Source organism: Equus quagga, chromosome 21, assembly GCF_021613505.1.
Source record: "Equus quagga isolate Etosha38 chromosome 21, UCLA_HA_Equagga_1.0, whole genome shotgun sequence".
Classification (NCBI taxonomy): domain Eukaryota; kingdom Metazoa; phylum Chordata; class Mammalia; order Perissodactyla; family Equidae; genus Equus; species Equus quagga.
This window is the reverse complement of record NC_060287.1, coordinates 26,104,650-26,117,846: the sequence shown is the minus strand read 5'-3', so window position 1 is coordinate 26,117,846 and position 13,197 is coordinate 26,104,650. Positions and strand designations below refer to the sequence as shown.

At 36.6% G+C, this 13,197-nt stretch overlaps 1 protein-coding gene across 1 annotated transcript in view; it reads left to right on the top strand.

Moving 5' to 3' along the window:
* Nucleotides 1-13,197, top strand: part of GRIK1 (glutamate ionotropic receptor kainate type subunit 1) — a 358,376-nt gene that overhangs the window by 330,909 nt on the left and 14,270 nt on the right. The window contains exons 15-16 of the mRNA XM_046648216.1: nt 6,189-6,414; nt 9,776-10,026. Of these exons, the coding sequence (XP_046504172.1) occupies nt 6,189-6,414; nt 9,776-10,026 (477 nt within the window). The remainder of the gene's footprint in view (nt 1-6,188; nt 6,415-9,775; nt 10,027-13,197) is intronic.

Sequence of the window (13,197 nt, the reverse complement as noted above, 5' to 3'; positions counted from 1 at the left end):
CTTGTTAACGAAGTAGAACTTGGCAGATTATTTAAACTCTCAGTGCCTTGATTTCCCTGTCTGTGATAACACCTAACTCATAAGATTATTTTAAGGATTAAATGACTTAATAGAAGTAATGTGCTTACAATATTTCTTGGCAAATTCTAAACAATAAAAAAGTGACATACTACTGTAATTATCGCCAACAACATCATCACCATTAGCATCCAACCCTTACCTCCAGCTATTAGTCTGGATTTTTACAATATCTCTGGATTTAAAAAGCTCTAGTTTGGTCTTTGGTCAGCTCCCTTACTGTCAGTGACCTCTGGAAGGTGTGCCTTCTGGTAATGGACATTAAAATCCAAAGGGAGTGCCAGTGCCCAAGGTCTCAAAGACTTTCAGAGGTCAGGACAGACAGACAGCCCTTGGAAGCCCTTCCTAAGCACATGCATTTCATTTGCAGAAGAACCACTTCCAGATGGTAGGTAGGCAACAGATGGTGAAGCTGCCCTTAGAATTCAGCTCAGAAGCAGAGTGAGGTAGTCCAACTTAATTCAGTTCAATTTATATTTTTTCCAAGATCTCCAATATGACCAGCACTTGAGGTTGGCACTGTTAAGAAATAGGAGGGGGAAAAGGTATAAAATCTTGTGCAAGGCTTGAAAACCTGAATAGCAATAGAAAGACAAGATGCACACAGACCTGTTAAATACAATGCAACATGCTATTAAGAAGCGTGTGTTGTGCAGACAGGAAGTGGTGTGTACATCAGAAGACGTCCTTGTGAACCAGATTGGCTAGGAAATATTCATGTAAGAAATGCTTCTCAGTAGAAGCTTGCCTTGTAACAAATCACTATGCTCTCAGACCAAAGCCAGAGGATTACACAGATTAGATCATGATTCAGTTGAAAATGACTTGGATAAAATAGGTTTAAAAAAATCATAACAGACTTGTCATTTCTGGCTTTCATGGTCTAGGAACTTTGTACTAGCTATGGGAATAAGGGACTCTCTAACCTTTATAATCTCCTTCCAGGGAGTAGGTAGGTGCTATCAGCAACCCAAAAGACATTTCAAGAAAGTTACTGGGTACCGCACCAGTGGAATTGAAGCAATAAGCCATTATAGGGAGACAGGTTTCAGACAGAAATAGTCATATAAGGAAGCACAAGATGAAAGACATTTCTCAAACTTCTCTGCATAGAAAGGCATTCTTTGTCTAAGAGCTGTTAGCTTGTGTTTGAAAGATCCAGCTAATTTTATTGTCAGTGTCCAGTGTAGTGTAAATTTAGTCCCTGTAGGCTAAAAATGTATTTGTTTGGGAAGAAACCCATGAGGTCAATTAAAGATAACCTTTGTCAAAGCCTGGTATATTGCCTGTAATGGACCAATGTTTAACTCTAGACAAGAGAAAACATGAAAAAGTTTTTAGCAAAGGTGTTTAAATACCACTAAGGGAATTTTTTAAAGGAAATACAAGAATTTTTAAAACCTTGGAGATTCTGAGAATGTTATAACTTTCTATCAATTCAAGATAAGAGCATATTCAACTACAACAATCATATCATAAACATTTGAAAAACAGAGGCTCCTAACTATACTATAAATGCTTTCTTCTGATGGTCTTCCTTCAAAGTGATTTTTGTAAATTAAATCTTACATTTAAAACACCATGAGAATCTATTATTTAGTGAAAAAATATATCTAACCATGTGTTAGAGGAAATGGTTGTTTTTAAGGCAACTATTCACCTCTGATGTATCTGTTTCACAAGTCTGGATTTCTACACAGCTAATTTCCATGTCTTTGATTGATTTTTTAAGGTTTTTCTTAAATCAGGCTTTACCTAAAGTAAAAGCAAATTAGATATTTTAAAATGTAATTGTTTTGGGTACTGCATTTCATTTGTTCAACATACATGTATTTGCCACATTTATAAGATCACTTTTGATAAGATAACAAAGATCAAATATCAATAATTTATCCCTAGTGTGTATGTATGTGTGTGGGATTATGGATATTGGAAAAATAAACATATGTGAACATGGATCTAAATATAGAATCTTCAGATATATGAATCTGAAGTAGAATCACACAGTGATTCAGTCTACTGATTAATAGGATTATACATCTTTGCTGTAGAATCTCCATAACCTGGTTGAAGAAATAATGTGATAAATAATGCTTGTCTCAGTAAAAATGAAATATTAGAGGGGTATGTCTATAAAAATGGAGATTCTTTCAGTCTTAAAACCATATTACACTCCAGAATTTACATATTTTACATGTTATAGCGGAAACCCTTCAACTGAAAACAAGGAATTGTATGGAACACAAAATACTGTTAAAGGAAAAATGATAAACACTATTCCTGTTTTCTTCTAGTTTACAACTACTGCACTTCCTAAAACACTGTCTGATTTTTTGTCCAAACAAATGTAAGCTGCCTAAATTTCTTCAACTAGTTCCCATACATTATGTGATGACTCCAAGAGGTACAACAAACAGCTCTGGTTATAAGAGAAAGATGCCACTGATAGTTACTGTGGTTATTTCCTTAGAAAATTTGTTGATGCTATTGAAACATTAGCCAAGTCATGAGCTTAATATTCTGTGTATTAAAACAAAGAGTCGATTCCCTTATTGATTAAGAACACAGACCCTGGAGTCAGATTGCTGGCATCAAATCCTGGCTTCATCATTTCTTCACATGATGTTCTGTTTACTCATCTGTAAAAGAGAAATGATGATGATATTTTTCTCATATGATCACTGTGAAGATTAAATAAATTAATACATACAAAGTGCTTAGAACAGTGCTTGGCACACGGTAAACACTGCCTGTGCTGGTTATTATTACTATTTTCAATAAGCAGTTTTTAATTGCACACAGACACATTGTAAATCATTTCCCAGTGAGTGTTTAGCTTGCCTGCATTGTAGGGGAAAAAAGAGAAATAAACGATGGTCATAAAGTGGTGATACAGGAACGCTCCGTTACAACAGATTTTTAGATGAAAAAATGCTTCTTCTTTGCCAACAATGTTTCATCAGCATCAGAATAGCCACTTAATCAGGTTTAAACAGACAAAATGAATTTATCTAAACCTGATGCCCTTCCAGGATTAACAAAAATAAACCTGATTATTTCAGGTTTAATAAATGAAGACTTTTCAGTTTTAACAACTTTTGCTAAGAAGCTCAGAGTACTTTACAAATATTCTAATTAACCTTTGACATATTCAGTAAAATAAGAGGCAATCACTGTTCCTATTTTTTAAATATATATTATTTAGAGCAAATTAGCAGGCTGAGGCTATAGAAGATTTAGAAATGCAAAAATATGCAGACTGTCATTCAAACAGTTTGTTTGGTCTTTTAATATTTATGATAATTTCCCATGATATTCCTATTTTTAAGAATTATTAAGATTTGTGTCTTAAAAATGGAAAACCTATTAAAAAGGACTAAATCTAAATTAACTACTCCCAGCATAGTACTTTTTGATCCAGTAATAAACAAACATTACAGAACAGGGCATGACGGTGGACAGAACTCAGGAGGAAGGAGGAAAGAGACCCTAATTCTGTACTGGCTCTTCCACTAATCAAATGTGACCTTCTGTGTGTCACTTAAATGTTTCTGAAGTCAGGACCTGCATAAGTAATATGAAAGGATTGGTCTAGAAAGCAGAACCTGGGGGCTGAGCGATCCTTAAGTGAAACTCTTTCAACGATGACGTTCTCCTTGTGGGTTTCCAGTGGTGGAAAACGGACTATAGCTGAACGCTCTTGAGTCATCTACAGGTTAAAGAAGTTATTCCTTAGTCACATTTGGAGTCTTGTGAACTCTAAGCTACTCAGAGTCTCAAATAGTCTATAATTCCAAATATGGAACACAAGGGAACCCCGCAACAGCAAACTTTCTAAATGATGTCAAGAAACTTTAAATGAAAGCAGAAGAATGCCATTCTCTGTTCCATTATGTTTATCATTATGAGGTTGGAGCAAGAACAGAAGGAGGGGGTCATTTGTCCTCAACTTCTATAGGCCAAAAATTCAGTTTTCTAACAATTTGCAGCATTCATTTTTAATAAAATTTAAATTCGGTGGGAAAATGTAGATGTTTCATGGAATTTTTTATTGAGGCTGACTCCTAGTTTGCATTAACATGATACCAAATAAACAATTATCTCTGGGAATAATATGAGCCCGTGAATATAAGCTATGTTGTCACAGGTAAATCACATAAGATTAAAATCATTTTTGGAGAAATTTTGACAAAATGAACATCCACCTACCCCAAATCAGGATGGTACATTGAAAAGAGCATTGAATTAGCTGTCAGGAGTCCTGGGGTCCGGTATTAACTCTGATACTAACTAGTTTTGTGAATTTCATGAAGCTTCCAAACCTTCTGTACCAAAATTTCCTCCCTGGTGAAAATGGCAGTTTGAATGAGCCAATTTCTAAAGTCTCTGACAACTTTAAAATTTCATACTTCAAAGAAAATTATTTTCCCTTAAGGTAGTTCCCTGATGGAGGAATAATTTTCCCAGCTGTGCATTTACTGCCAAAAGACAGGCTGACCTCCCTACAAGTACAAGTAGCTTGTACAAGTTGCTTTTTATTATAAATTTAGCATTATCTCACTCTTAGAGGCTGAAATCATACAACAAAGGAGGCATTGACCCTGACCCTAAAAACATGCCTTTGTCGTTGAGACGAGCTCCAATTCTCTTGGGATTGAGGAGTAATTCACAGCAGCCTAATCATGACAGAATGGCTTCCATAAAACACCAGTATGTATAAGGTACTGTTTATTGAATTGTTTGTCTCAAAAGACCTTTCTCAAGGGGCTCTTCAAATGCCTAACAATCCAAAATAAAGCCATCTGTCCTCCCCTAACTCATAAAGCCTCCAGCATTAACCCAGGTCTTAAATAGAGTTAGGAATTGAGTGAGTCCCCAGGAACACTTGAGCATGAATAACTGTACTAGAGTTGGTTCCATAGGTATTCCATTTATTCCTTATGGCTCCAAATCATGTTTTAGGCTTCTCTGCACTCCTGAGATGATACACGCCGTGCCCGCCAAGAAAGCTATCCAGTGTGAGTGAGCACCATATACATGTGTGGGAGCTAGATTTTGCTCAAAATTATAATAATTCCCATAATGTCTTTTGTCTTTGAAATAAATGGAGGGGAGTGTTGATGCAAATGAAGACAAATTCAGAAGAAAAAAGTGGAACAATATAGAAATTATAGAGTAAAATGTAAATTAGCTAATCATAGATCACTATTCAAAAGGATAGAAAATTTGTATCTAAGCAATATGAAAACTTAGGCAGTATATTTTAACAAAGAGTAAGATAATGAGATAGGGGAATGTATAGATGCATATATAATACATATAATACATCTGATTTATTATTGAATCTATCAAAAGCCGAAGAACAAGGGAAAAGACAAAATCATAGAACACTTTGAAATGAAATATGCAGTCCTCATGTCTAAAATATAATTGCAATTAAAAATTGAATGTTTGCTTATAAAGGCATATAAATACAGTATGAAGAGTTTTCTGATCTGAATTTTAATTTGAAAAGAGCATTTGTATTTTAAGTTTTCTAGAAAAGATAAGAGTGAATAGCTGTTCTTTCATAAATGAAGCCGAGGAAACATGTGATTTATCCCAGGGCTGTCCCCAGTAAAGGAAGGCTGGATCAGGTATTGAAAGATATATACCAGAAAACAGTAAAACAACACCTGCTGGAGTTAAGTGTGTGAAGGAGAATGGAATAAGTAGTAGAGTCCTGGAGTGAGCTAGTCACTCCTTGGCTCAGTGGACCACGGCCACTTGTTCTTAAGTGGTCACAATTCCTTAGGCAAATGCTATCATTGATACCAATGTTCCTTTTTCCCTAACTGAAATAAGCAAAAGGACTTTGAGCCAATGTCTTACATCAATTGGGCAAGATCTCCTTTTTCTCAGTAGCTGCCTTACTGCCTCCAAGTATTTTCCTGTAACGAATTGGGCATTTCTCAACTATCAAATTGAAGTCCCAGGATCATCTATCTTGGTTTCCTACCTGCAGAGAAAGAATCTTCCCTGTACTGTTTGAACCACTGGGATTTTGAGCATCTTTAGAACATATTTTCTCAGCACTCTTCTGCTGGTGGGTATGCTTTCTTTCCCTGCAGAAATCAAAGATATCCACCTACGAGAAGATGTGGGCTTTCATGAGCAGCAGGCAGCAGACTGCCCTTGTGAAACACAGTGATGAGGGAATCCACCGAGTGCTCACCACCGACTACGCCCTCCTGATGGAGTCCACCAGCATTGAGTATGTGACACAGAGAAACTGCAACCTCACTCAGATCGGGGGCCTCATTGACTCCAAAGGTTACGGAGTGGGAACGCCTATCGGTAAGAGAGGCAAGGCACTAGCCAAGACTGAGATGGGCAACATCGATCACGAAGTATAAAAGGGAGTGGGCTCAGAGATATCTAGTCCACATTCTGAGCTAACACCTGTGCCAATCTTCCTTTATTTTATATGTGGGATGCCTGCCACAGCATGGCTTGGTGAGTGGTGTATAGGTCCACGCCCTGGATCCGAACCTGAGAACCCCGGGCCGCTGAAGCAGAGCATGTGAACTTAACCACTGCACCACTGGGCTGGCCCGAGATGCTATTTCTTTATACCCCATCATTGCTAATTTTACTCAAATGATCCATAAGTCAGAGGAGAACACTGGGAGTTGGTCCCTTTCCCTGAATCTTTTCAAAATCAAGACTTTGGGATTGATTGTAACATATTCTGCATCTTTTTAGAAAGGCAACTGTAGTTTCTTAATAGAACCATCTTTAGACTAAATTATAAAGCTGAAAACTGCGCTTTTATCATTCTATCCTCCACTCAATAACCTCACCTCCACCATCTTTTAACATCCCTCCTTTCCCACCAAATTTCTTATCTAGTAATGATGATAGAAAATAGCAATGTGTATCACTCGTTCAAAGAATATTTGTGCTTTAATATGAGACTTTTAATGGACATTTCTTCTAATGAATGGAATATAACCGTAAACCTAAAATTTTTGGTGGGGGGAAGCAAGGGGCTCCTTTCTGAAACACTCCTGAATTAATACAGCCCATTGAAAATTACTCTGCCATCATGTAAATGAGGCTGACCCTGTGATGAATATCACTATATTTTATAAAATATGATAAAGAAAGATTTGAATGTTCCAGTTGAGTCTGCTTTTTGCTAACCTCATCTATACTCTGACATACAAGTTCCAAAGTTGAAGTCTTTCCCCCACTCCAGGAATTTTTCTTAGTGGTTATAAACCTGTCATGCTTTTAAACCAAAAACAATGAAGGAATAATTGGAACAGATGGCAGACCTCAGAGAGAATACATCCATTGGGAGTACAGCTGTTGGATAAATTTGTGAGATGTTTCTTCTATGATGAATTGACTCTTTAAGAAAGATCAGTTGCTATTCAAGAAGATCTGTGTGTATCCATACATATTTTTTCAAGTGACTTGTAATAAATCACTTCCAATGCCATTCAGTCCATTTAAGCACAACAACAACAAAGATTAAAGCTAAAATATATTCAGATATAAAAAATTCTCCACACACTTCGGGTCTTGCTCTGACTGACTCCTTTAAGGTTCCAAACTCTTTCTCATGGTCAAATATTGGCAAAGTCAGTTCAGTCACCACACAAAATTGAAGATTTTGCTTCTCAGACACTCTCAGGACAGAAGCTCTGGAAATGTGCCTCCTGAGGAATTTAAAATAAAACTTTAAGAGAAAGAGCGGTTAAAGCTTAAACAGGTTACCAGGAGGCTAAAAATTACCTTCCTTAGAGACCTACTTTAAACAAAGATCCAATCCCCATCTGTCTGAAATGTTTTAGGCTTTGTGCCACCTGAAGGCAGAAGGAGAGCATCAGTCAACATTCATTGAGTGCCCACTGCGTATACTGCTATGATCACTGCTGCAGCCGCTACTGTACAAATCATTCTTACGCTCTTCAAAGCACTTTCATGTGCATTAAAGCAAAGCTCTCCTTCTTCACTAAATTGCTCACACACTATGGGTATGTTAATGGTGCTAATTTTGACACCAGCCATTATTCTGGGGGTGCTTAAGCAAGCAGCCAATATCTTTTAATTCGGCTTTCAAGAACCATTTTCTCACCAAAAATCCATACTCTTAATTGACAAGCCACAATCTAATTCCAAAACATTTTCCTCTGCTTCTAAACTTGATTTTGAGTATTGACAATGACTTTAGGAAGTATTGGGAGTAAATTAAAAAAACAATGACAAACGCCATGATGTTAACTCTCTGCTTTTCTAAGGGAAACCATGCCACAGAACGTAAGGTAAATGTGGAAGTTGAGGGAGGAGGGGTGCAAGGCAGGGAGGAAAAAGCTTTCATAGAAATAACATGAAGAGAGAAGTAAGGAGAATTGAGTTAAATTCTTGGCTCTGCCAGGAACTATTACCTTCACTCATACTTTCACATCCTAAATTTCTGCAATTCTAAAATAAGTTGACTGAACTGTATGGTTCCTCAGATCACTTCTGGTTCTAAGATGCTACCTTTCTATATTTGCTATTTTTTTTAATTTTTCTGTTTCCACCAAGAAGAACTTTAAAGCTTGCAAAAAGAAAGAACCAGGGTGTACTAGTTTCCTACAGAGTAAAAGAAATGCTAACAAAAATTCTTAGCATCCAAGGAGAAATTGAATACAGGAATCTTATCATCTTTTTATCTCTTCCTTTGCATTGATTAATGTAGGAATCCAGTACTGGGCAAGCTATGGCTACAAGCAGATGTTGGTACTCTTTAACCCTAACATAGTTAAAAGTTAAATGCAATTACTAGAAAATAGAGTATAATATCAGTAAAGTCCTTGCAAATTTTCCAAACCTAACTGAATTTTGTAAGACCTTTGAATTATTCAAAATTTATCTTGATAGTATCTTAGTAGGTGTATTAGTCAATATGCACTAATTACTACAAACAACATCTGCAAATTTTCAGTGGCTTATACAGTAAACGTGTATTTCTTGACTTTGTCATGGGCCAATGTAATTTGAAAGAAAGACTGCTTCATGCAGTCGTCCTGGGACCCAAGCTCTTTCTAATTGATTGTCCCACTGTTCCCAGTGACTTGAAATCCTTTCCTTCCTGAGGCATGTTTGGGGAAAGGGAGAGAGAGAATAGAAGATCACGTTGGGAGGATTTAAGAGATAGGACTGGAAATAGTCATACACTGCTTTTGCTGGAGTGGCTAGAAATCAGTCACAGCACCACTCTGAATTTCAAAGGAAACTGGGAAGTGTCTAGCTACTCCTCTTTCAAGAATAGAAAATAGCACTGGTGATCCTCTAGCCAGGCTGTCAATATTAGACAACCAGAAGCCTAGAAAAAGCAGAATCTAAACAATAAAATTCCCTAACGTGGGAAAAAGACTCATGAAAAACTTACCAGAAGTAGAGGTACATCACAGAATTCCCAGCTCAACTTTTCCTTATTTAAAAAGAGTAGATAATCTGGGCAAGAGTTAATCTCAAAATGTCAGTTCTCCCCTTTCCAATTATTTAGTCTTCAAAATAGAGAATTCAACTTTCATGCCCTTTGCCAGTCAATCTGTGGGTTGGGTTTCCCAACAGCCATAAAGTAGTACCCCTAAGACAATAATCCTTCTTGACATCTTCTTCAACCCTTTGGTGACCAGCATCCAAATGACCTTACTTACAGGCTCTCCATATCGGGATAAAATCACTATTGCTATTCTGCAATTACAAGAAGAGGGAAAACTGCATATGATGAAAGAGAAGTGGTGGCGGGGAAATGGCTGCCCTGAGGAAGACAGCAAAGAGGCCAGTGCTCTGGGAGTAGAAAATATTGGGGGCATCTTCATTGTTCTGGCTGCTGGACTGGTCCTTTCTGTATTTGTAGCCATTGGAGAATTCATATACAAATCACGGAAGAACAATGATATTGAACAGGTGAGTCATCTCTTTCTAGGACTGGATAGTTTTTTAGTTTGCATTATCTGTCTTAAGTTTGGGGTTTTTAAGGATGCTTGCCTTTCTTTTTATAACAGTCTATTGAATTAGATGCCCAGAAGAGCCATTTTTGAGTTACAGCAAAGAGCTATTGAATCCTTGCCAGGTGCTGCTGGCAATGCAGCCCATCATTTATTAATGAGAAGAAGGGAGCGCCTTATATACTAAATCCAATTAGCGCTATTTGGCATGACGGTGCAGAAATTCCAAACTCAGTTAATTTCTTGAACACTTATTTGCACTTGAAATAGAAACCTTTGACAGAGCAAGGAAGAAATAAATCCAAAATTGGAAATGATATAAAAAGATCTTTGAGAGAAATGTTGTCATCACTAAAGTACTGAGCACATGTGCTAGTGCAAGACAATTTATATAAAGATATAAATGTAGTGTTTTGAAATTGGGCATTTAGCTCTATCAAAGAGTGATTTGTAAAAGGATAATTCACCAAGATTTTTGCCAGGAATCTGATAAACAATACAAAATGACAATAAAATATATTAAAGACTTTATTTTTCCAAATTGTGTTTAGGATTATAGGATGATTTCAACAGGCAATCATTTTTGCTTGTTACTTTTATTTTTGAAGGAAATCACACCAGGGCTTGTACTCTTCTAAATAAGATGATTGGGATTTAAAATAATTCCTTCATAAGCGTCTTAGAATAAACAACACAAACTCATGACCATTGTAGCACATTAGGGCACCCATTCAATTTAAAGATAGTGTTAGAATTTCCAGACTATGAACTATTAATAACAGGACTATTTTAATGTGCAGTTGTCACTATCTATCTTGAAACTCTTAATAATTTTTGGACAAAGGGTTTCACACTTTCATTTTGCACTGGGCCCCACAAATTATGTAGCCAGTTCTAATTAATAATCTCCTTCTAGTCTTACTTCCTTTAAGTGGAAACTCTCTTTAAGTTCTCAGAGCTGGGAATGATTATTATAACCTGATTTCATCATGAAAATTTTCCCCAAATTACAAGACAGTTGTGAGAAAATTAAGCTCCCCTTTCCTAGACCTTGTTAGAGAAAACTACCTTTAACTAAAAGGGAGAATGGACTGATCTGCTTTGTTTTAACTTTCAATTTGCTCTTGAGGTGTCTTGTTTTATGCAACTAATTTGACAAATAAAGCTTGTATATGTGCTTTAATGTGCTTCTCATAATTGCCAGCTTCATTTGATTTAAATTGTCATTTCAACACTCATATTTTGCTTCTGATTTATTCATTTTTCTATATTTTTTTCTTATTTCTTTTGCATGCAAGGCTTTTTGTTTCTTTTATGGACTGCAGTGTAAGCAAACCCATCCAACCAACTCCACTTCGGGGACCACTTTATCTACGGATTTAGAATGTGGCAAATTAATTCGAGAGGAGAAAGGGATTCGGACACAGTCCTCAGTTCATACTGTGTAATCAGTTTTAAAAAGAAAAATGTTTCCAGTAGAAACTGTTTCTGCTAATTGGTGTTGTCAATGATATGTATCTGCTAAGCATAAATGGCCATAATTCCCTATCCCTTTAAGATAGGAAAACTCATGTATGTTGAATTCAATGCACCAGAAACGGATGTGCATTGTGTGTCAAAACAGGGGCATCTCAGGGGTGTATAGACTCCGAGAAATGTGTCTTTACAGGAATCTGTATGTCATCAAATGAATGGTTATCTTAGTTCTACCTTCATGCATTAAAAATAAGCAACTCTTTTCTCACGAAAAAGTAGATTCAGACTTTCAATAGTGCAAACCAATGAAAACAAAATGCTGACTGTGAATTCTTTTCGTCTTTGTGAACTTTTTTCCTCCTCCTTCTTTCTCCCTGTCCCATACGTTCTGTAGAGCCACACTCTTTCAAAATACCCAAAGCCCTAGCTTTTTCTTGTAACTCCATAACAGTGTCAATTTTTAATTCAAATTGATTCCACCACTTAAAATGCATTATTTACACAAAGACTCAAAGATGTCTTAGATTTTAAGGATTCAAAAACGTGATCCAGAAAATGAAACTTGAAACCTCTAGTGTCACAGATGAGCATGAGCCAAGTTGAACACCAGTCAGGAAGGCACAACACAGCCAAGAATGATCCCTGGGTAGAAATTCATTAACATCAAGTTCTCAACATTTACTTGTACAGCTTAACAATCTTCTGTAGGCTTAGATGGATAGTATGCTCAGAGTTTCAAAGGAACTGTGATATTTTTTCAAGCTATAGATTATTTCTTTCAAGCTCCAAGCAAAGTCCTAAGCTAAGAACTAATGCATAGCATCTTCTACTTTCACTCGCTCACACTCACTCTTTGCATTGATAAACATCTTTCCACGAGATGTTATTTCATTCCCTTCCCACTCACCCAGGATAGAGTGGTTGTTCTGGTAGCAATCTTTTCTGAGCGTTGCCACGTTCACACTCATTTCTCTGGATCCTTTGCCATTATCAATTCATTCCAAGTGTGCTGGGGAGAAGGTCAAGGAGGAGAAAATAAATAGAGGAAAGAATTTCCATACACATTAGTTACAGATCTCTATAGATTTATTTTCCACTTGGGTTCAAACTGCTGTAAATAATTCCCACTCTAACTCAGCTTGGTGACATAGAAAGCCAACTGCATACTTAATTGTTTGTGACGAAGGATGTCTGCTGTTCCTCTGGGTTTGTTTCCGCTTCACAGTCAGTAGGGGAATTGAAGATGCCTTTAATCTTCCCCCTGCACATGGGATTAGTTGGTCATTGTTCTCCTTAATGGGATTACCTTTTGACATATGAAATGATCACCCAAAACATATTTCTCAGAAGTAGAGAATCACCATCTGTGCAGTCATGTAGCATTTTCCCTTCTTTTTGCTTAGCTTTAAATGGGTTCCAACTTTTGAATCACAAGTCTTTCCAATCAACTCTATATTTCTCCAGTAAAGTCTGTTCAGGAAATTTGACTCTTGCCCTAATTGTTTCTCAGTCTTGCTTTTTTCTTTAAATAAATGTACTTTTAAGAAAACATCTATAAATGACACTAATATTTATTTACTGTTATTGAAGTGAAAGCAACACACAGTTTGCCCTAGGTCAGAGTTCCCATTATCATAATCAATAGAATCAGATG